We start from the raw sequence: 25,739 nt of genomic DNA on the forward strand, positions 1-25,739 counted from the left end.
AAGGTTTATCATTAGAATATACTTTGTGGGTATTACAGAGTCTACACAGAAATAAATATATATATATAGAAAAAGCCACAAGATAAGATATGATAGTCTTTATCCCCTTGCTACAGCAGCTCAAAAATTCACAACAGAATAGGGAATAATACACATTAAATAGAAGAATATATAAAAGAATATTAAAAAAAACATAAATCAAAAAAATAAGAGTAATGATGGTAATATGTACCCATTTAATTAAAAACCTCTTTTACACACAGACTGGTAATATGTATTTACATATATAGATGAGATGAATAAGAAATGGGATATTGCACAGTAGAAGGTGACAGAGTAATACAAAAATAAATATGCATAGTGCGGAATATTGTCCTGTGATGGAACATATTGCAGAATCAGCTAGCAATGCTACAGCATCCAGTTGTATTAAAGAGTCGGACGGCTGCTGGGATGGAGGACCTGCAGTAGCACACAGCAAAGGACCTCCGCCTCCTCAGCAGGTGGAGGCGTCTTCGGCCCTTTTTGTAAAGGGCGTCTGTGTTTTTGGACCGGACCAGTCTGCTGTGGAGGTAAAATCAATCAATCAACATTTATTTCTATAGCACTTTACAGCAACCAGCAGGTATCAAAGTGTGGTAGAGTAAAAACACACATCATACAATAGAAACAGTGAACATAGAAAACAGTAAAAATCTGAAACGGTTACAAAGAAACAGGAGAATGAAGTTGTTGTTCTGCTACGCATTAAAAGCCAGACTGAACAGAATTTTGAGTTTGGAAATAAAAAGAACTGCATTTGTAGTAGTGCGTGTATCGGACTAAATATCAAAATGTCAGACAAGTACTTCGGGGCCAGACCATTTAAGTCCTTGAAAACAAACAATAAAATCTTAAAATCTATTCTAAAATGCACCGGGAGCCAATGCAGGGTGTAGAGAACGGGAGTGATGTGTGCACGTCTAGATGTATTTGTTAAAAAGCTAAGCAGCAGCATTTGACAAAAGTTGAAGGCTTGAGATGGAGGTCTGATTCAGACCAACATAGAGACCGTTACAGCAGTCCAACATGGAACTAATAAAAGCATGAATGGCTTTTTCTAGGTCGTGCCTGCTCAGGAAAGACTTAACTTCAACCAGCAGACAAAGCTGGACAAATCTCATTCTAACATTACCACGAGTTCCCGTTAATCTTATGATGGACATGTGTATCCGTCAGCAGCGTATTACAAGCCTCTTATGTACGAGACCGGTCTTAAAGACCTTCAGCTTAGAGCGAGGTCTCCGAGCGGGACTGTCCAAGCGTAGAGCTGGCTAACTTTGAAGCAAAATGTCAACTTGGCAACGATTTTCAAACTGCCTATATTCGACATCTAAACTCTTCACTAATGAATTAAATGATGAAAAAAATGGCGGAAATTGTTTAAAATTGAAGATCACAGATTGAAACACCAATGGTTGAGGCATGTGTGTATCACTTAAAAGTGTCCTCTGGAAACACTTCCCTTATGTAGTGGTATATTTGTGTGTGTTTCTTATTGTTGCGTGTTGTGGTGTATTTGTGTGTGTTTTCTAATTGTTGTGTGTTGTGGTATATTTGTGTGTGTTTCTTATTGTTGCGTGTTGTGGTGTATTTGTGTGTGTTTTCTTATTGTTGCGTGTTGTGGTATATTTGTGTGTGTTATCTTATTGTTGCGTGTTGTGGTGTATTTGTGTGTGTTTTGTAATTGTTGCGTGTTGTGGTGTATTTGTGTGTGTTTTCTAATTGTTGCGTGTTGTGGTGTATTTGTGTGTGTTTTCTTATTGTTGCGTGTTGTGGTGTATTGTGTGTGTTTTCTAATTGTTGCGTGTTGTGGTGTATTTGTGTGGTTTTCTAATGTTGCGTTGGGTGTGTATTTTGGTATTGCGTGTGTGTTTTGTCTAATGTTCGTGTTGTGTGTATTGTGTGTGTTTTCTAATTGTTGCGTGTTGTGGTGTATTTGTGTGTGTTTTGTAATTGTTGCGTGTTGTGGTGTATTTGTGTGTGTTTTCTAATTGTTGCGTGTTGTGGTGTATTTGTGTGTGTTTTCTAATTGTTGCGTGTTGTGGTGTATTTGTGTGTGTTTTCTAATTGTTGCGTGTTGTGGTGTATTTGCGTGTGTTTTCTTATTGTTGCGTGTTGTGGTATATTTGTGTGTGTTTTCTTATTGTTGCGTGTTGTGGTGTATTTGTGTGTGTTTTCGAATTGTTGCGTGTTGTGGTAATGTGTGTGTGTTTTCTTATTGTTGCGTGTTGTGGTATATTTGTGTGTGTTTTCTTATTGTTGCGTGTTGTGGTGTATTTGTGTGTGTTTTTGAATTGTTGCGTGTTGTGGTGTATTTGTGTGTGTTTTCTTATTGTTGCGTGTTGTGGTAAATGTGTGTGTGTTTTCTTATTGTTGCGTGTTGTGGTGTATTTGTGTGTGTTTTCTAATTGTTGCATGTTGTGGTATATTTGTGTGTGTTTTCTTATTGTTGCGTGTTGTGGTGTATTTGTGGTGTGTTTTTATTTTTGCGTGTGTGGTATATTGTGTGTGTTTTCTAATTGTTCCGTGTTGTGGTATATTTGTGTGTTTTCTTATTGTTGCGTGTGTGGTGTTTGTGTGTGTTTTCTTATGTTGCGTATTGTGGTATATTTGTGTGTGTTTTCTTATTGTTGCGTGTTGTGGTGTATTTGTGTGTGTTTTCTTATTGTGCGTTTTTGTGGTGTTTTTGTGTGTTTTTTTCAATTTGTTGCGTGTTGTGGTGTATTGTGTGTGTTTTCTAATTGTTGCGTGTTGTGGGTATTTGTGTGTGTTTTGAATTGTGCGTTTTGTGGATTTTGTGTGTTTTTTTATTGTTACGTGTTGTGGTGTATTCGGGGTTTGTGTTTTCTAATTGTTGCGTGTTGTGGTGTTTCGTTGTGTTTTTCTTTTTGCGTTTTGTGGTTATTTGTGGTGTTTCTTATTGTTCCCGTGTTGTGGGTATATTTGCGGTGTTTCTAATTGTGCGTGTTGTGGTATATTGCGGGGTGTTCCCCCTTTTTAAAATTTGTGTGGTGGATATTTGCGGTGTTAATCTTATGGTTGGGGTGTTGTGGTGTATTGTGTGGGTTTTCTAATGTTGCGTGTTTGTGGTGTATTTGCGTGTGTTATCTTTTGTTGCGTGTTGGGGTTTGTATTTGTGTGTGTTTTCTTTTTGGGTTGCGTGTTGGGGTGTTTTGTGGTGTGTTTTCAAATTGTTGCGTGTTGTGGGTGTATTGCGTGTGTTTTTTCAAATTTGTTGCGTGTTGTGGTGTTTTGTGTGTGTTTTCTTATTGTTGCGTGTTGTGGTATATGGGTGTTTTCTAATTGTTGCGTGTTTTGGCCTCTCAGGGCCACCGTACGCTATCCTCAATTTGCTGTGCTACTCTTAAGCATGCTCTCACATTAATTATTCGGGTCATCCATAAAAGCAACAGTATATGAAAATTAAATTTTTCCCCCCTGCATGTTTATCTTACATATTCTACTGCGTTAAGTCCAATGCAGAGTTAAAGGATATCTTATTTTAGGCTCTGAAGGCCCTGCTGCTCTTTGGTGCATGATTCGGAGCACGATTAGATTTCATAATTTGATAATCTGCTGCTTTAGAATCATTACCTGTTTGAGATGTGTTGATCTGGAAGTTGTTCTGGGTTGGAACGTGTTGGCCTGGCTTGGGCGTGGGTTTTCTCCGGTCGACTCCCACAGTCCAAAGACATGCAGGTTTATTTCATTTTGACTCCAAATGGTCTTTGGGTGTGAATGTGAGCACGAAGGTGTCAGCCTCGTGATAAACTGGGGACATATTCCAGTGTGTACCCCGCCTCTCGCCCAATGTCACCTGGGACGAGCCTCCTCCGTGACCCTGAATAAGATAAAGTGGTTACACATAATGGATGGATGATCTGGAAACTCTAAATAAAACTGTAATATGAAAGGAGAGAGCGGCAGGGTGTTTATGTCAGCACTGAGGTAGAACACAGAGTGAAACATTCTCAGAGGTTGATTAAAGCAGATAAGAATTGCAATTGTACAGTGGTATTCATCCTGGCTTGTAACACGCCATACTGTTTGCTTAATTCTACAAAATGTGTGCACAGCGTGATGCGAAGCTCCACCAAGGTACTGGCTATTAAAAAAGACAAACAGTCAGCCACGAAGAGTTAATAAATCAAAGGAGCTCCCGCTTCAATATGAACCGTGACAAAAAATGGCTTGGTGGAGCAAACATGCAATGGCGGTTGTCAACATGTATTCATAATATCGGATGAGTCATCGCTGGAAGGGGGGGAAATGCTATTTTAATACGGAACGGAGAATGATTTGGGCCGATGTGGATGAATAACCCTCTCAGTGTTGTACAGATGAAATGGCAGATACAGGAAGAGCAATGACACAGGCTCGTCTGTCAAAACCAGATGTGTCCTCATTTCCAGAGCGTCTCTATCTTATCGGCCTCATGGATCCCTAAGGTACAGGAGCTGCTGGCTCGCTCTGTTTTTTTTTTTGGGGGGGAGGGGGGTTCTCAAGGACGCAGGGAGATGAGTGGAAGATGCTGCGATGGTAGAAAGAGCTCGTGTAGGTTAGGGGGGGTAGAAGGAGATTCAGTAGCAGCAACACCTCAGCAAACAAGGTCAGAAACGCTGCTACATTAACCAGTCCTGTCTAAAGGTTAAACTCTGCCATCCATTTCTCTTTTAATTAAAAACAAAATACACACATTTTAAATTTTGAGCTAGGAAACGCATGCAGTGGTTACCCAGGCCAGCTCGCAAGATTGTGTGACATCTTCTGTAGCATTGTGTAACAAAAATAGGTTAGATTAGTAATGCTGTACAATACATCTGTTCTTCCATAACTCTACTTTTATGAGTTTTTGAAGTCAATTATGTTTTAGCACTGAGGTCACAGTCAGTGATGGCGTTGGACTGGGCTGCATTATATTTAGAGGTGTCATGTATTTAAATGGAATGTCAAAAATATAGAAACTCCTCAGTATAATGTGATGTATTTATACATTTATGTGGGGAAAAAAGGAGGTTCCTATTATAAAATGATTACTGTATCTCTCCAGAACACTTCCACCCTCCAACGTTCAGGACTACCTATCGCAGGAGCAACGCTCATTGTGTGACATCTCCTCTAGCATTGTGTAACAAAAATAGGTGAGATTAGTGATGCCGTTCACGCCAAATTCGTACCCTACTTATGTAGCCTAACAATGAATAAATATAGTAATTTCAGACAATTTTTGCCTCATTTTTAGTTGGCAGGAGTGAAAATGAGTTATCCTCAACATCTGTTGTGCTCTGGTTTCAAAATGCTGCAGACGAACAACACACAATTAGATATGAAATTGGATGTAGGATCAGGAGGATTTTTTTTTCTTTACAACTATCATTTATTTCCCATTTTATGTATACATTTTAGGCATTCTATTATCTGAAATGCCCCCCCGAGGAGGCCCCCGAACCCCTCTAGGTCTGTGCTGAGCCCCAGATGTTTCCTACTTCTGGCCCTGGCCCTGCTGCACACTACAGGCAGCTATCTGGTCTTTAGTGGTCCCTGGTTCTGTGTTGGAGCCCCTTTATATTCAGTATGCAAATGTGTTGACTAATTCTAGATGAATTAAAGTAAAATTGATTTGTTGGAGCAGGTGAAGACATCTGACCAAGGGAATGTTGATGATCTCACACTTGGTGACCACTTTAAGCACACCTGTACGATCGCATGCACTCAATACATCCGTTTTTCTATAAATCTACTTTTACAAGTTTTTTTGACACTGTCATGGATTTGAAGTCGATTATGTTTTAGCATTGTGGTCACAGTCAGTGATGGCGTTGTACTGGGCTGCATTATATTTAGAGGTGTCATGTATTTAACCCTCATGTCGTCCTCGGGTCAAATTGACCAGTTTTCCTATATCAATGTTCTTTTTAATTCCCCAAAATAACATAATTGATTCCACACAACGCTCTTTGGCAAGTATAAACATCTACTTTCATTAATTTTGGGGCGTCTTATTCAATTTTACAGCATTTGTTGTTTTGAAATAGTATTGAGTAAAAGTTGACATATTCCAGTCTGTGATTATCAACATCCATTCCTTTAATTGTAGTCTAAATAATTCCTAATTTCTGCACAAACATTAAGTATAGTTTCCTATAAATGAGGTTTATTGACCATAAATTCCAAAAATAACTGTAAAACTAAAGTTAATAAGGTTGGTGTTACGTAGCGTTAAACGTCAACAAAAGTAACTAATATTGAAAAAAAAGCATCAGAAGTGTTGAAAAAAGGGACAAAAACGTGAGAAAAAGTTAAAAACATTGATAAAAACATCAACAAATGTGTTGTTTTTCCATTTTGACCGGAAGACAACACAAGGGTTAAATGGAACGTCAAAAATATAGAAACTCCTCCGTATAATGTGATGAACACATAAATGATTTTTCCCATTTTGGCAATGTCAACAAAAACGATTATAATGAAGATTATATGTAAGGTAGAATTTATGGTGCAGATGTTGGATGGAATGCAATAGATTATACGCGTGTACCTAATAAAATGCCCACTGACTGTATTTTTTTAAACATGTAATAGGTTCTTTGTCATACTTCAAAGTGAAGGAGAAAACTCAAACATGTGTCTGGGACCGGTAATGTACTTTGGAGAAAAGTCAGAAAGAGCCATCTGCCAGCTTTTATCAAACACTCTCGTGTCATTAAATTCAATTTCTAAGTATTATTTCAGAATTTTACTGACATCCCACAGTATGCAATTTTGATCCATTCTCTCTGTACTCTCTGTCCCATGGCTTCATGGAATAAGTAGCCATTTTGCTTTTTCAAAGACAAATGGATATCACTTTTTGAAGAGAAGTAGATGGGGGGAGGGGGGGGGGGGCAGGGAGGGGATCCAGGTGAAGACAGACAGAAAGAAAGAAAGTCAGTGGGAGGGGAGATAGTCCGAAAGTTAGAGTGTGGAAGTGTTCTGGAGAGATACAGTTATCATTTTATAATAAGACCCTCTCTTTTCCCCCACATAAATTTATAAATATATCATGTGAAGAATTGAGCGTGTGAAGACTCGCTTTGAAGATGTGGTGGAGATCATCTCTCAGCATGAGAAGATTATACAAATGGAGCCAGTGCCAGCAGCATTTCGGTGTCAATCTGCACCATATGGATCTCAAGACCGCGTTGCCCTTGGCCAAGGCTTTAAATAGCAGAGGGAGCTTTACTGTGTGGCATCAACAGAACCCATTTGTCTTGGATGGCACTAAAGTTCCTACGGTAGCTAAGAGTTGCCTCTTAGGACCTATTAACAAATGGCTGAGATCAGCGTTTACTGGAGACAACTTTAAATGTAATGAAAAAGTTGGGTTGATGCTCGTGCTTTGGATGATGTCTCGTCTAAGGATTGGTTGGTGGTGAAAATGCATTCCCCAAAAAGTGTGTATCTTGAAAGAACTCACATGTTACATTAGTCAAAATATTAGTTATAATTAGACACACGCTAACAAGATACTCGGAGGTAAACAAAGACACAAAACCGTAATGAGCAATCAGTTCATCCGTTGGTTAGACAAAGAAACAACTGGTATCTCAACTGGTATGACACTCATCTTTAACATAAACACATAAATAACTTTAAGGTTATAGTAATTGAGAAAAATGGCCTTGGAGTTAAAGCTTTTGGGAAATTGACATTCTTTCCTTGGAGTTAGGTGAAAAGATCAATAGCATACCAAGCTAAAGTTGTGTAAGCTGGAGCCCGGGGGCAATTAGCTTAGTTTAGCATAAAGAGAGGAAGCACCGCTAGCCTCGCTCTGTCTGAAGTCACAGGCGTGGGAGTGGGATCAATCATCTCGACTATCTCTGGGCACAAAACCAAATAAGGGAATTTCCCAACGTTTTCCCAACTTTAACTTTAAAATAAATCAATGTTTTACTTTTAAAAGGAGACTGGACGGGAAACTGAACTGGCACAACGCTGGCTTCTTTGTTCTAGCTTGTGTACATTTTAGGAAATGAACTGTAGGACTGTGGCATCTTTTTTTTTTTTATAGTTTATTTGAACATTAAAAAAAAACAAAAATAAAAGATTTATATACATGCATTCCTGCATACATATAATTAAAATAATTAAAATTAGCACAGTCTTCCAAAATTGAAAGTCATTCAAAAAGGAACAAAAATTTTCCATGTTCAAAAGGAAGAAATTGATAAACAACTTATCAAGTCCGACCCCCTTTCTCTACTTTTATCCTTTAGTAAATCTTATTCTTCAGTTATTTACACATTATTATTTACACATCATAGACACAGATGCACACATACACAAACACTTATAAACCCTTCTTTTTTTCTTTTTTTTTCTTCCCTTTCTTCTACTTTCTATACCATCTATCTATAGCAGATTACATAACACAGCCATACTAGACTTATTATATAGACATGCTAGTATGTAGGTATATTAGCATATGGACATACCAGCATATAAACATACCAGTATATAAACGTATCGGTATATAAATATATTAGTATATAGACATACCAGCATATAAATGCCAAGAAACCATACAGTCTACTACAATACCATCACTTTAAGTCCTTTTCGTATCCCTTTAATATATTAATTTTAAATAATCTCTTGAAATTGCTCATTGTTATAGATGATTTCATCTCTTCACTGCAGGTGTTCCATAAAGTAACTCCTTTAGTTGTGATGCAGTGATATTTAGCATTTGTTCTTATAGGTTTCATTTTATATGCAAATATTCCTCTTAAATGATGTTTGCTCTCTCTTATTTGGAACATCCCTTGGACACTGTTCGACTGTTCGACAAAGAAGTGTTTGATGTAAAGTATAATTCTGCTAGAGTGAGGAATACTGTAGTAGCTCTTATTCAAACACATAATATGGATTCATTTTTAAAACATCAACGTCTTTAAAACTATTGACCCACTTACTAGACGAACTGCCATCAGAGGCCACTTCCAGGACTGGGACTTGTTCCTAGTGACTTGTGAGTTCTCTTCTACCCCTAACCTTCCACAGGATGAGCTAAGACAAAAACCATTATCAAACTTTTAGGGCGTGGACTGACACACCAATCACCAATTTTGAGGTGTTTATCCCAAATTGGCATGTTAAGAGCTACTCTTTGCCTTGAGATAGTTTGTGAAATGGCCCCTGCTCTCCACTTAGTATGCTCTAAAAGAAATGTGTGCCACTCAAATCTGCCTCAGAGCAAAAGCCATGAAACTGTAGCAAGCGCTCAAAGCAAGGCCCTTTTTCCACAAGCTAACTTGCAACCCTTCACATAGAAGTGAAAAAAAGAAAGAGAGTGGATAGTCTTCCCAGGAGCAGACTTAAGCCTCTCCTTTCACCGGATGTGTTTTGCTTCATCAGGTTTTACCTCTTATCAAGTCTCTCACCGGGATAAGTGTCACATTTTGGCATTTCGTTTTTCATGAGCAGGAGATGTAAAAAAGCGATATGATATTATTTGTTGCTCTGCGGAAAATTCATTTTTGCAAGACCTTGACATCGTAAACGGCGGAGGGAAGCGGATCTTGGCAGTCGTTTTGAATGTTGAGGAGATGCTGATTCGACAGACTGCATCTTCGCTGAAAAACCCATGTAAATGTGGCGCTGGAGTGAAAGTAAAGACGACATACCCAGTCATCCATAGCTGGCAGCGTTTCATGGAACCGGGGTCTACAGTATGTTTGAAAAATATTTGGGTTGATTTCCTGCACATTGGTTCTGTTAAACCACATTCCCAGCTTCCACTCTAGGTTACCATTCCAGTTTTATTCATTCAAACATTGTTGCATTATTAATACATCAAACCTTTACAGGGGCAGAATGTAAAATACGCACGGCTTTATTATTTGCCCTATGGCAGACTGTTCCCCTCTCACTGTCTTTCTTCCCCTTTTGCAAATGAAGCTCCTGCATACTTAACTCAGAAAGTCCACTATTAACCTTTGCCTCTCTTCTTGTCCAAAGGGCTGAACCTATTCTGACCCGGATGAAGGAGGATCACACCCGCATCATCCTGCCCGCCATAGACAACATCAAGTACAACACGTTCGAGGTGCAGCAGTACGCCAACGCCGCCCATGGCTACAACTGGGGGCTGTGGTGCATGTACATCATCCCTCCACAGGAGTGGCTGGACAAGGGCGACGAGACGGCCCCTATCAGGTGAGGCCCTCGGCTGGCGAACAGCGTCCATTATAGATGAGGATGTTTAATGAAATATGGATAGGCTCAAGATATGATTTATTCATGTGTGGAACCATCAGACCAAGGTGCTCTCCGGGCCAACGTGCCACCCAAACACACAAATAAAGGCTTCTCGTACAAAGCCGTCTAATTACCACAATGAATGTATTCATTTTGATGGGGGATCACAAAGACCCCGGCGATGCAGTGCCATTAGGGTAATTGTGTGTTGTATATGAGCAGGGCCTACCATCGTTTTCACTGCTGATTGCTGGACAAAAGTGACTTGGATCATGTTTCTGTATAATCCTAGGATTGATTATATGCGTCCCTGGGCAAATCATATTGGTCTTTAATTGACTGAGAAAGAGCTAGAATAGGGCGTTGCATAGATATATAGATCTATATAGATAGATGATATATATAACTTATTAAATAAAATCTGACGTCATCAAAGTTCTGGCGCCATCCTGTGTTTTTGATGAGATTAATCTGTATGGAGGTTGCTGTAACAAGTGTGACACTTTGATTGTGTTGTCTGATAACTGGTATATATGTATATACATATGGCAGGCCATTTAGGAAATTGTTATATATCTTAAAAGTTTGAGTACATGGAATGAATCTTGAACATATTGACTGAAAGTGTAAATATGATGAAAGTCTGAATATATTGAATGAAAGCTTGAATATATATATAAAGAAAGTCTGAATATATTGAATGAAAGCTTGAATATATATAGAAAGAAAGTCTGAATATATTAAATGAAAGTCGTTTTAAAAGTCTACCAGAAAGCCAGAGTGGGATTATGCTCTTTGAGTCACTGGAGGGCGTTGAAAAAACCGAGGAATAGAACTGATTAGAAACAAAACAGAGAAACTCTCCAGAAGTGGTGGGAATGGCAAGACTCCGAATTAATGCTGTGGAAATGCTCATAATACTGAAAATACAGAAAAACACTTTTGTTTTTGCATTAAGGGTTGACCTGAGTACGTACCAATGGATGTTTACCTGCTATTTGTCCATCCCATGTTTAGGAGTGTGGAGAAAATTAAAGAAGTCACAATTTGAATGTGTGATACAACACCAGGTCCTGGAGCATGCAGCCCACCATGCAGCTTCTCTGCGATAACATTAAGAAAATCCTGTATCATTCAGAAGAGAACATTAGCATGATGTTGTCGCCACGGCAGCATGGCTGAACATGAAGGCACAACAACAGAGAGAGGGCGATCAGTAACTGGAATGTGTTCAATACCACAAAGAGAGGGGTAGCAGCAAAAATGAATGTGATGTCTTTTAGTAATACTCGTCGATACTATTCAATATCTCTGGCTGGGCTTGATTCTAGAGTAAGTGCGAGCAAAGTAAGAGACAGAAAAGAACAGATAAAGATAGGTGCAGTATGCACATGGCAAATGTGGTCATGCCTAAAATGCTCTTTAACAGAAAAACTGTAGCTGCCTCTCAGGTGCACGGTTAAAGGGATAGGTTGGCTTTTTTGAAGCAGAGTTGTATTAAGTTATCGATATTCAGTGTATTAGCTACAGATGATGATGGTTAGCACAAGTTTAGACAAGCACACAGGGGTGGCAGTAGCTCTGTCAGTTGGGAGGTGTGTTCAGGTGTATTTTGGGCATACTGGTCTTACAGGGAGGTGTGTTCAGGTGTATTTTGGGCATGCTGGTCTTACAGGGAGGTGTGTTCAGGTGTATTTTGGGCATACTGGTCTTACAGGGAGTTGAGTTCAGGTGCATTCTGGGCGTGCTGGTCTTACAGGGAGGTGTGTTCAGGTGCATTCTGGGCATGCTGGTCTTACAGGGAGATGTGTTCAGGTGCATTTTGGGCATGCTGGTCTTACAGGGAGGTGTGTTCAGGTGCATTCTGGGCGTGCTGGTCTTACAGGGAGGTGAGTTCAGGTGCATTTTGGGCATGCTGGTCTTACAGGGAGGTGTGTTCAAGTGCATTCTGGGCGTGCTGGTCTTACAGGGAGGTGTGTTCAGGTGCATTTTGGGCATGCTGGTCTTACAGGGAGTTGTGTTCAGGTGCATTCTGGGCGTGCTGGTCACACAGGGAGGTGTGTTCAGGTGCATTCTGGGTGTGCTGGTCTTACAGGGAGGTGTGTTCAGGTGCATTTTGGGCGTATTGCTATCTTGAAGCAGCGGGAAGTGATCGTGCCATTGACCAACAAAAACCTGCTCTAAAGTCAGTAACGCAGCATTTCATTGTTATTTTTGCTACTAGATCAATAAAAGACGTGATGTCGTCCACACAGGTTGCTTATGTCAGGCACTATTTAATCTGCCAGAAGGTGTCAGAGGGACAAATGCCGATTTCAACCGGTTAGCATACAATCCAACTAGTTTAGCCTGGTACACCGGACTGGACTGGTAAAACCGGAAATCAACCCAACTCTAAAATAATCTACTTCAAAATTCATAATACATGAAGAGGTGCATCACCTAATAAATGACCAGATGTAACCAGTTTTGTTGGGTGACCAGTTCGGGGACCACATTCTAGCAACCTCACCCCTAGACGCCACTAAATCCTACACACTGCTCATATAAATCAGGGACTGATCTGATTGAGTTTTGAGACAAGTGAGATGTGGAACGTGCCAGTGGGGGCAACGTGCCTCAACTTTGGTGTATTAATTAGAACAAAAAACGATGCCACAAGTTCACGGACAAGGATAGAGAGCATAATCAGCCAGCAAAAACAAAAGTAAAAGCATTCGCATAAGTAAAGTAGCTGTTGTAGCATAAGCTTCTCTGCCAGGTTGTTCCAGAGCCAAAAGGCTGAACTTAGTACTAATAACAGACATGGCAAGGATTTAAGAAGCCTAACTGAGGGTCTGAGGCAACACACTGGCAAATGGGGAGTTCAAGGGCCTGCAGTATTTTAGAATTGACCTTGTCATGCTTTAAAATGAATCGGTGAGTCTGTCCGTTGATTCTAAACCCATCGGCAAATGGAACAGTTGCTGGAATCAGAATTTTTTGAAAAATATCACTGAAAGCCTAGCTGCAAACATGAAACATACTGATGCTTCTTAAGAGAATGTCTTCTAATATTCCAAACTTATAAAGCTTAAACATTCCCACATGCTGTCAGATCTTGACCAAGGGCAACAAAAACTGAATTCCAAAGCAGTTTCATTACCTCGCTCGGTCCAGAGAAGGCAGAGCAATAAAGGTTTAATTTGATACAGTTGCTATTATACAAACAAACAATGTGATAACTTTTGTATCATGGGCTTAAATATTGAAGCCTTGTCAAGGCTTTACGAAAACCATGTATTATTGAGCATAATAAGTGCTAGACCAGGGATAGAAGAAAGCTGGAACAGCCTCATTCACTGCAGAGCAGGGTCGTGTTACCCCGCGCAGCAAATGGACAGACCACCTCAAGGGCCAGCTGAAGTGTGTCAGCTGTGTGGATTTCTATTGGTAATCATTCTCCCACTTGTTTCCTCAAGGTTTCTGCCCATCAACAGCAGACAATTTGTGGCCATTCAGTCTCAAAGTGTTTTCTGTCTGCTTAGAGACATTCAACAAAGCGAGTAAAAAGGAACAAGAAGGCACAATACTGTCACACTCTGGACTGCAACCATCTTTTGGAGATTTGACAAAAGAGATGTTTTTGCTTCGGAAATGTATGTACAGAGATTATTGTCAGGACAGAATAGGATGGTAGTGAAAAGGTCCGCCATGTGGTGGTTTGAACAGAAACCTGAAATATTCAAAGAAAACAACATGGACACTGTTTCCTAAGTGGAAAGCGATGTTTTTGGATGAGAGAAGAGCTTTATTGGAAGGCCCACACCAAACATCTGCTCTGGCCACAGTTTAAATCACTTTTGAGCAAAGAAAATATGAGAATCAGACATGAGTAAGCAACAGATACAGTTATAGTTTCTGCAATTTACTGTTATAAGGTACCATGGAAACCCAGAGTTCTCGCAAGAGCACAATTTGAATTTGCTCAGCGAGTCACTCTGGCATCGAGTAATGCTGCTCATTAACTATTCCCTTGTAGGGGAGCTGCACCAATCACATCGGTGAATCAGATAGAGGCGGGGCCAGAGGCGAGCTGGACCAATCACATCAGTGTATCTGATATAGGCGGGCCAGACGCGAGCTGCACCAATCACATCGGTGTATCTGATGTAGGCGGGGCCAGAGTTATAGGAATGCTTCAACAAGGCAAATAGAAGTATAAGCTTTCCATAGATTAAAGCTCAATATAAACAAGTAGATTAGGTGAAGGAACCTGTAACAGGACTATTAACACCTCTGCACTTTAAGCAGGTGTAACAATAAATGATGCACCCAACAAATGACACATGATTTAACAACAATAGAGGACTTTTAGATAATATGTCAAAGTTCAGTGTAGTATTTTGTCATCAGGTATGGCTATTTTCATTAATAGTAGCTATGCATGATGTATCCTTTAAACAGGTTTTGAAGATGATTATTATAAGTAAAATTATTACTTGTTTAATTGTTATTTAAAAAAAACACACAATTATGACATTTCATTAATCTTCCTCCGATTCCTTGCTCAATGCATCAGGGTTGTCATACCATTTGAAATGTAAGGTGACAGAAAAGCCACATGCCAAGTTCAAAAAGCAATTTCAACTGCCTTGGATTTATCTGGAAGACAAGTAAGCAATATATAATAAAAGTCTATCTTGCCAAATTGCATACATGTATCAGATGTTCATGTTGCATACTGCAAGCAAATATTCTGGGGGGTGGGGGGGCAAAGTTAAGGGGTGGGAGGGGCGGATGAGCCCTGCAGGCACACCATCTGCACACTAAAAATAACCTAAAGCTAATGACATTAAATGAGAAAACCCACTGAAAAAAATTCCAGCATGAATCTGTGATGTCTAGCGTAGTCCAGAAGAAACTCTTCTAATTTCTTCTTGTTTGTCTCAAACACACATTCTTTATGTTGCTGTTTGAAGTGACTTCTCTGTGCTGTGTAGGTACAAAGAGCCAGAGCAACAGTGCGGGTGACAGAGAGAGAACAATGGCTGGGTGTGTCATTCCCACTCACAAAATCTTCCAAAAAAGCCACTAGAGACTGTGTTTTATTTCACACCCAAGTGATTGAAGGCACTCACAGAGCAGAAACAGGAGCTGTGTTGCATCAAAGCCTATTGAATGTTTTAGTCGATGCCAAAGCTGGTACCTTTGGCTCTTCTATGATTGATTTCTCTTTGTCTGATTGTTGAATACTGCTGAAAAAATTGCGAGTCCGAGTGAAACCGGCGCTCTTTGATTCTTGAAACCAGAAGTGGACATAGCATTCAGCCTCTCTATTTTCTGGTATTTTTGGAGGAACAGCTGGCTCTAATTACTTATTTAAATTGAGTTCATTGGCTCTAGTAGGGGAATTACTTTTTTCATGCCTTCATATTGCATGGTTTATCACTGTGCACCCCAGACAAATGAGACAGGCACCAAGCTTTTCTATAATTTCTTCTTTCCCCTTTACATTACCCGCTGAAGTTGAGACTTATCACTGTGAGGATATTTCATACCGGTGCTAAAAAGCATCACAAATGTGTTTTAGTGTCATCATCACATGCATCTGACTTAAAATGCTGAGTTTGTACCAAAACAGGCAGCGTTTACATTGCCAGGGAGCTTATTTTAAAGGTCCCATGGCAGGAAAATTCACTTTATGAGGTTTTATGAGGTCCCCCCCCCCCCCATCCTCAAAAGCTACAGATTGAGAAGTTGTGGGAATGGTTCTAGTGGCTGTAATTCTGCACCAAGGCTGCATTTGGGAAAGAGACTTCAGATACAGTATTAGGGGACCACTAAGGCCTACATAAAAGAGACTTCAGATACAGTATTAGGGGAACACTAAGGTCTATATAAAAGGGACTTCAGATACAGTATTAGGGGAACACTAAGGTCTATATAAAAGAGACTTCAGATACAGTATTAGGGACCACTAATGTCTATATAAAAGAGACTTCAGATACAGTATTAGGGACCACTAAGGTCTATATAAAAGAGACTTCAGATACAGTATTAAGGGACCACTAAGGTCTATATAAAAGAGACTTCAGATACAGTATTAGGGGACCACTAAGGTCTATATAAAAGAGACTTCAGATACAGTATTAGGGACCACTAAGGTCTATATAAAAGAGACTTCAGATACAGTATTAAGGGACCACTAAGGTCTATATAAAAGAGACTTCAGATACAGTATTAGGGGACCACTAAGGTCTATATAAAAGAGACTTCAGATACAGTATTAGGGGACCATTAAGGGTATATAAAAGAGACTTCAGATACAGTATTAGGGACCACTAAGGTCTATATAAAAGAGATTTCAGATACAGTATTAGGGACCACTAAGGTCTATATAAAAGAGACTTCAGATACAGTATTAGGGGACCACTAAGGTTTATATAAAATTATCCAAAGAGCACCATGTCATGGAACATTTAAAAAGAGAACTCAAAGAGAGCTGCACAAAGTTTGCACTGTGCAGACAAGCAAGGTAGGTTACTTGTCAGGAGAGGAGAAAGGATGAGGTGAACGAAGGCTGAGTGTGTGCTGCGCCTGTCTTTTTATCTGCACAGTGAGTGCAAATAATGGCACTTGAAAGCCTCCCTGTCACGGCCTTATAATTTAAACAAAGACTGTATGAGGTTACGTCTGGCAATAAGAGTATGAGTCAGCAAGCATGAGTTGTTTAAACAAAAGTTTCTTTTTAGTGTGTAACCAAGGTATTTAGAATAAATACCTAAAGACATTCTCAGCATTAATGTGCAGTAATTCTAATTATATTTACAGTATAGTTTATTTTCCACTAAGAAGTACTTGACACTCTAGATGGATGTCAAAGAACTAATGAGAATAAGAGAGTACTACTAAATTGTTACCATAAGCCTTATATAAGTAATGCTTTGACACTCTTTATGCTATGAGGAGGAAATAACTTTTAATCAGTATTCACCATTTCTTTAAACTGTATTATTTTAAGCAACTTGCATCAATTTGACACTACGCATACGGCACGCACTATAAATGTCAAATCATAAAGATTTATGTCAAAACAAAAAGCTTTTTTTGGAAATATAATGGAACATGTGTTACATTCATCCGTGCACCAGAGATTTATGAAGGATTTTCAAAATAACTCTCCATGGTGATGGTCCACAGGGTTTTATATGGAGTCTAAACCTAAAAGCACCTGGCTCGCACACAATATGGCTCAGTGCACTCTTTTAATAGAATCAATGAATCATAATGCAGCTTTCCACTTTGAGTACTTACTACTGCCATGTCTCTCAAACCAAAGAGGCACACACACACACACGCCTCTTTTGTATGTGTGTTTAACAATATATGGTGAACGTACCCCGGGCGGCATTCAAGAATAAAGCCACTCATTGGTCACTTTAGAGAAAAAGTAACGCAGCTCAGTACTGCGTACTGTATGAATGCAGTGCTCTTTGTGGGGCTTTTTACCAGAGCACTTAAGACCTGACAGATAATAGTAGTAAAGAGCAGCCCCGAGGGGACAGCAGCTAAAGTGGGACCATTCCTTTTAGTAAAGGTGGAAAGTAAGTAAGTACTATCTATCACTTGCTCTACCAGCTGAACTTGTGTGTTTTCAAGTTGCGCTAGTTTTGAAAGTAGTTTTAGTTTTTTCTACTAAATCATAACTGAAAGGGCCCTCGGAGAGCGCAGCCCTCCACCAAGGCATCTCAAAATGTTAGCGCAGTGTGAACTTTCCCAGTTGGGAAGGGAGCTTTCCGATTATTCCGACACAACATGAATGACACCCCATGAATGCAGCACAAATGCCCATCTGGTAATTTTAACGAGTTAAAAACAAATGTGCCGTTTTATTCAGATCTACTCCAAAACTGAATGGCTTCTTCCTTGACCCATGTTTCACCCTTCTACAGTTTCATGAAAATCAGGCTTGTAATGTCGTTTTGTTATCCGGCCGACAAACAAACCAACCAACGGACATACCAAACCGAAAACATAACCTCGTTGGCGGAGGTAATAAGTATAAGGAAATCTGACAATTTCTGTTAAAACATCATTATTGATTGTTGTACTGCACCAGGATTGGGGATAAGACTAGGACTATGTGTAGTTTCCTTCTCTTTCTTTGACAGTACTTCTACCACTTTTTATTTCATCTAAATATTAAAGCTGCACCAATCAACAATATATATTAACAATGTGTCAAATTATGTGAAATATGAAGGGTGTGACTCATGATGAACCCACAAAGAATAGCCCACCTGCTCTGTTCCAACTAAGTGATGCAGAGCATTTGATTCAGAGTGTCTTTTAATTACATTTGTTGGTTTACTTTACTGTTTTGGTTCACTCTCAACACTTTCATCAGCCTCATTTCCAACCACAACAGGCAGCTGTTTTTAGTAAAAAAACAAACCAAAAAAAACACTGTACGCTACCTGGCCAGCACCAAACAACAGACACCATGAAGCATTTAGCAGCTAGAGAGAGAGATGTTCTTCTAGTCAGAATATGAGTCTGATTCTGCTCCATTGGGCTGTGATTATGAGGCGGGTTTCAACCAAACCAGGAAAGAAATTGGACAGACCTACAACCAATCAGAGCAACGGAGTATGACGTATGACCATGGCAAAAACATCTTCTGGACCACAGATGGTTACCTACGCTGCTGTTATAGTGTCTTTTAATTGGAATGAGACTTTGATAAAGAAATGATAAATTAGCAGGTGGGTTATTCTTTGTGGGTTCGTCATCAGCTACACCCTTCATATTTCACATAATTTGACACACTGTCAATATATATTGTTGATTAGTGCAGCTTTAATATTTAGATGATAATTTCAAAATGAACGCACTGTCGATATCTTCTATAACAGACTCGATGGAGGAACATCTCAGTAATCCAGCGGCAGCCATCTTTGTAGTGAACAAATTCAGCCCAAGCGCTCTTTGGTGACGTGGTTGATTACGTTACTGTTGCTCATCTGTCCATCATCGTATAAAGCCCGTCCTGACATTTTGATTGGTCCAAACAGCTCTTGTTCAAGCGGATCCATATCGGATCAAGTCCAGACCGAACTTCCCGACCTCAAATGTTGTGGGCGGAGCTACGTTCAGCTGGCATCCAGGCTAGGTGGGAAGTATAAAGAGCTGAAAAAAGAGAGTAAATATTGGACTTGAGGTGATCAGAAACACAACATCAAAGGAATGGTTGCCAATAGATGAATTATTGTTGCTTTAAAGCTGGACCACATCTTAGATCACATCTCCAATTGGCAACACAAGATCTAGCACCCCCACCAATATACTGTGATCGGATAACAGACATTTCTGCCTCGACCACAGTGGCTGCATTTTGAAACCAAACCAGGCTGAGCTGGACTGCTGAAAAATTCAAATTATTTTTTTTATTCCTCTTGGCATTTTCATATTGTCAATGTGTCAGAGCCACTCCGGTCTCTCTGGTAAAAGGAAGGCAACATAACTGTGCAGACCTGCTTTGCTTATTTTGAATATTTTAGCATTCTCTGTAGGTATATAAAAGTGTGGTGGCTGGATAATAATATTCAAAAGATGCTGTCTTTCTTTGCTCATCCAGAACTCCAGCTATGATCGGCTGCTCCTTCGTGGTTGACCGGGAATACTTTGGCGAGATTGGTCTGCTGGATCCCGGCATGGAGGTCTACGGAGGCGAGAACATCGAGCTCGGCATGCGGGTAAGGACCACAGATGGTTCCCCATGCTTCTGTTGCAATGCATTGTAATTGGAATGAGACTTTGATAGAGCAATTATATTAAAAAAAGATCTTTTTTTTTTTTTTTAAAACAAATTAAATGCCCTGTTTTAAATCAAAGGAAAAATTGCTGGGGGGAATTGTGAAAAAAAAAGTAGTTTTTGTGGGCTTCCTTTAAAGCTGGAGGCCTTTCATTGCTTCTTACACCGGAAGGCCCCCCAAAAAACCCAAATTAAAAATAAATTTTTGAGGAGGTATTTTTTTAATTTAAAAGTCCCGTCGGAAGTTTGTAAAATCTATATTCAAATTAATGTTTTTGATAAAGTTTTCTTATTTTCCCACCCAGGGGGAAGCTTAAGATAAAAAACCCCCGGGCCCCGTCAACAAAAACCTGTTTAAAACTTTGCAAAGTTTCTTAATGGGGGGGGGGAAAAAAAAATCCCCTTAATGCAAATCTTCAACCAACCCAAAGGCTCTAAAGCCTGTATACGGAAAATGTAAATCCTTTTTTGCGTGCTTTGGGGTATTTAACGCTTCTGTAGCGAAGGGGTTTTGAAGAATTTGGGTTTGCGTTTAAAAACAGAAAAATTTTTTTTTTCCACCGTGGAAAAATTCGATTTAAAAAGCCCCTTTGGCTATTGGAATGAGATGTGCTTTAAAATCCCCTCCTTTTTTAACTCATCCCCCCCATCCATTTCAAAAACCAAAAGACTTCAGCGACCCCTCTGAATTCGGTGCCTTTGAAAGCATTTTTAACGGGGCCCCCAGAACGGATCTTGGTTAACAATTTCGCTGTGCTTTCTAGTCTCGAGTCTCTCATTAACCCCACAATGTCTTTCCCCCTACATCAACAGCGTGTTTTTTTTTTTTTTTTGCCTCGCAAACACGCCACAGTTCTACTTCTGGTTTCTAAAAGGTTTTTTTTTCTATTATCATCGGTGTAAATCACATTTTGTTTTAGGCAAATGCCAACAGCATCCCCATGAACAGCGTTTTTCCTTTGAGAGGCTTATATGTACCCAACTACCGCAAAGATTTTGATGAAGTACGTGAGGGAGATCAATTTAGCTACAGCAGCTAAATAAAGTTAGAACAACTCTATTGAACTGCTTGATACAAAGTAGTGGAACAAGGAACTTGTTTTGGCTCTCACATATTTGATCTCTCTCTCTCTGTTTTCTCTATTAATATTTACTGGAGCTTTTTGATTGATGAAGTGAAGGGAATATGCCTCTCTGTCGGCGAATACAAAGCCATCACCAATGCAATTACCTCCCTTCCTGTTTGGCCTGTCTGTGTGGAAATGTAACACATGCCACTGAAAAGAGGCTATTGAGCACACGCACGAGCCTCAATAGGTCTGCAGTCAACAACCCACTGCAACCATTCATATTGTACAAGCGCTAATGGAATGGAGATGGGCTTCTGGCGAGTGGACGGCAATTACTTCTGTAAGGCTACCGCGGCTCAGGCAGCTCATTGTAGTGCCGGCTGAGGAGTTGCCATTTCGCCTGGGCTTGATTGACAAGAACACGTTTAACAATTAGCCAGGGCAGCTTACAATAGCTGAGCCTGCCCGGGACCATCTGACTACAGGGAGATGATGAAAGGCAGGGTTCACGCAGAAAGGTTATGGCGTATTTATAATTTACTGTGAGTTCTGGCTTCTGTTGCTTTGCTCTTCAGAAAAAAAGGCTTCCGTGATCTAAAGAACTGGCCTCTGTCTAAGCAGGGAGCGGGCTAGGATGTGCTAGGCTTGATTATACAGTACATAGCACTGCATGTGGGATTGTTTCCATGAGAAGGAGAATAACATAAAAACCAAGGGAAGGAAAAATGAATCATAAATCTCTCTGAGGTTTCCTCTTTGGATGTGAAATGATTTACACAGTAGGACCTGTAAATGAAAATAAATGGAGAGCGAGAGAGAATATTACTGCAGAGACAAAGAAAACAGTTATGTAAAAGATGCTCTCAGCACGTTGTAGTGAGGGGTAGATACATTATCCGCAGCAACGCCGATGACACGTGGAAGCTACATAACCATTGCAAAATAAAATATTATCAACTGGATGTACTCTCCCCGTTACTGGATCAGCTAGTGATGCTGCTTAACCTCGTGCTGCTTAACACATTTTTCCCATCTACTAGCAACAGAGGAAGTTGATATCTTCACCTTATAAATAATTGTAAATGTCTGAACATGAACATCCCGCCTGCCACAAGGCAACGGAGAAAAATAGTCGGGGACAGAAATGATGAATTCTGCCAGAAGTGTCAATATGTGTTTATCTTGTAATGTGTCTGCGGCCCCTCCTGCATTGCTGAGTCTTTGCTGATATAGCATCTCAGGAGACCGGGACATCGCCTTTCATTTCAAAGGTCCTTTTGGGCGTGAGTATTATCCTGTGGGCAATCTGTCCCTAAATATAATACTACATTAAATCAAGTTCCACTGACATCTGATGTGGCCTGAAACTTTTCTATTCTCATTTTCCTAATATTTTTAAGTTAACAGCTCATCTATATGAGATGGCAATCAAGGAAATGTCAATCCATTGACTCTGAATAGACATTATCGAGTGGGGTTTCCCTCCTAATGCACACAGTGATACAGTTAGATTTGTTCTCAAGTTTCCAAATGTGACATTGTTTATACTTTATTTAACATGTTCTCATTTTCCATCATAAAGTAAATGATTTTCCTATCCTCTGAAACAACATGTAGACCATTATAAAAACACCCAGTTGAAACAATTGACTGAACAATGAATCCTTTACTAATTTAAAAAAAAGCCATAGATGGTTCAAATGAACCAAAACATCATTAGAGGGAAACCGTGAGGAATCAGTATGTTTCCTCGTCGAGATAAGTTTACCCCGCACAATATGCCAATATGCTCACTTCGCCGTCAGGAAACCATCCAAACTGCTTGATTAAATCATTTTCATAGCAATCAGGTATTTGCAAATCCCAGAAACTCAAGTGTGATCTCATGGGGTGGCCTGCTTGTCTCAATGACATTTATTAAACCCACCAGGAACTCCTTTCTGAAGTAATGAACCAAAAAATGAGACTTTTTCTTCTTCTTCTTCTTCTTCTTCTTCTTCTTCTTCTTCTTTTGAAGTCTCCTCTCCATAACCACCCGGGCTGGGCCTCGAGACATCTGGTCATAATCTCTCTGTAGTCAGGAGAATGGAGCTAATTAAAGTCTAGCAGTACAGCCAGTGAGGAGTGGGACATAATTACACTTCACAAAGCCCCCCCCCCCTTGCAGAGTTATTACAATGTGATGACAAGTTACAGTACAACAGTTCAGTACTGTATTATTTTGGGATCTGATTAGATTTCACATCACTTGTATGTATTTAATATTACCAGAAAATGTATCACTATTCATAAATCAAAAAAATAAATTTGCAAGGGCGGCCTCTAGCTCACCCAGTAAGAGCGTGCCCCCCGTGGAGGAGTCCAACCTGCGGCCCTTTGCTGCGTCTCATCCCCCATCTCTCTCCCACCTTCCCTTTCTATCCACTGTCACTATCAAATAAAGGAGAAAAGCCCCAAAAAACAATCTTAAAAAAAAAAATCAATTTGCTATTAAAACTGTGAGTTAATGCCTCCCCACGGGGGACACAAGACAGATGCTGTTTGAGTAGAACTGTCCTGTTGCGTCATAACAGGAAGTTAGTTTTTAAAGTTTGATTCAGCAACACAGCCATCCGTTGGCGCTGCAGCTGTGGCTGGGATACACACACAGCTAACGCTAACACATGGAGCCGGTTTAGATGCTTTCAAACGCTTTGTGCCCAATTTCCACAATTTGCATCACAAATTGTACTCCTTGTCTGACTTCAACTTCCCGGGGATATCCCTATCTCAGATATCTGTTGAATGAACATGCATGACACCGCTTAGAAGTCACAGAAAACTTGCCTTAGAGTCTCACTTTGTCAATTGTCTAGTGATAGCTGCCTGTACATACATCCATTGCGAACTGGAATTGCTAATAGTTGATTCGGCATACTTTTAAATGTGCAAATGTGCCAAAACGTTAAAAAAATACAGGCTAAATAAATGGGGCTCAATTGGTAGCCCACAGTTAACTGACACCAAGGCAACAGTATACTCAAGTATTGTAGTTTATTGTTGAACTGCATCATAAAAAATGTGTTGTCTGTTGCCTTAAATGCATCAATTATCAGTCAGTCAAACAATAAACCCGAGAGCCCATCGTACATTATGCTGCATCTTATGCCACCCACCACTGTCATATCACAATGCATCTATTTTTAACAGATGGTAACCTTGCTAAATAGATAAGATTAAAACAAAAACAAAAAAACAACAACTGCAAAGCCAAAATGAGCCAGTAAGAATTATTTCAGGCGACACAATAGCAGGTGCTGCTTCAAAGCAGCAGTTTGATGCAGTCAGATGTTGCTTTTAGTTTATTCTGAGAACATGCCCCTCTGATACAAATGAAAGCAAGCCACCTGAATTTGTAGATACAAATGGATTCAAAGGGAGTTGGCACACTCCAGATGTGTTGCTGTGTTAAACGTGTGACAATGTCCATATAACTATGTGTGTATGTGCATATGTATATCCAATTGAATCCCCCTTTTACTTGAATATGTCCAGTTGCACTCATGATTGTTGGAGACAGGCATTAAGGTTATGTTGCCCACCTTAAAGTTCAGTCTGTAATTTTGGGAGTGACTTTCATTTCAATTAGGAGAGACTTAGTTGTAGATATGCAAAGGATTATTGTACATGAGCATAAGAACATGTACAGTCTTTGGAGCTTTAGACTCCATCGTCATAGAATAATTTGTAAAAGGGGTAAGGAGGCCATGACAATCCCCCCCCCCCCGATTCTAGACACTGGTGGGGGTGAAGGAGTCGACGGAGCGTATAGCAGGAGGAAGACCCAGGGTGCCTTTGGGTGACGATGACTGGAGGTGGAAGGGGGGGTGGAGGGGTGCACGCTTTGCCTGAAGTGACAGCTGACAGCAGCAGGGAGAGAAACAGATTTAAAGCAGGGTTGTGACGCTGTGATTGGCCCTTGGGAATTTTGGCAGATTCTGATTGGTTTACAGGAAGGTAAACGCCTCCAACAGCTGATTTGATTTAGGAAGAGAGCAGTGATTAAGATTTAGGTCTTCCTGAAAGAATTTATGCTGAGCTACATTTGATTATGGTCAACTAGTGGCTGTTGGAGCAGTGTTTTGCCATTGAGAATGAGCTAGCAGGCTAGTGCTAACATGCTACGGTTAGCCACCTCGTCTCTAGTGACGAAGAAAGCCGTGCAGATATTGAACAGCTCACCCGGAGACTGAAGACAGAGGACATCCAGAAACCGGCTGTCACTCAAAACACCATGGATAGTTGTTATGCTTGCGGAAGCACCAGAGACACAAAATAACACCCGAATCCCAGAAAAAGTGATTTTTTTTCATAATATATGAGCACTTTACTAAAAGCAGACCTTATGCTAATATTGACTGTCCTATAACTAAAACCTTCAATTTGCGGTCCACATCGTTCTTCGATGCTTAACTTCACTCACTAACTCCACTTAAGGAAACCAAACCCAAATCATCCAATAGCAGGACAGACAAGTGGAGGGCAAGTCTTAATAGGGCAGAAAACACATCAAAGCATATTGTACAACATGATTATTACCTACTGTACATTCT

General features: G+C 40.0%; 1 protein-coding gene across 1 annotated transcript in view; it reads left to right on the plus strand.

Annotated features, from left to right (window-relative positions):
- The window catches only part of galnt9 (polypeptide N-acetylgalactosaminyltransferase 9), a 113,886-nt gene that overhangs the window by 47,397 nt on the left and 40,750 nt on the right, over window positions 1-25,739 (plus strand). The window contains exons 5-6 of the mRNA XM_032516021.1: window positions 10,042-10,239; window positions 19,901-20,018. Of these exons, the coding sequence (XP_032371912.1) occupies window positions 10,042-10,239; window positions 19,901-20,018 (316 nt within the window). The remainder of the gene's footprint in view (window positions 1-10,041; window positions 10,240-19,900; window positions 20,019-25,739) is intronic.

The sequence above is a fragment of the Etheostoma spectabile genome, chromosome 5 (genome assembly GCF_008692095.1).
Source record: "Etheostoma spectabile isolate EspeVRDwgs_2016 chromosome 5, UIUC_Espe_1.0, whole genome shotgun sequence".
Lineage (NCBI taxonomy): Eukaryota > Metazoa > Chordata > Actinopteri > Perciformes > Percidae > Etheostoma > Etheostoma spectabile.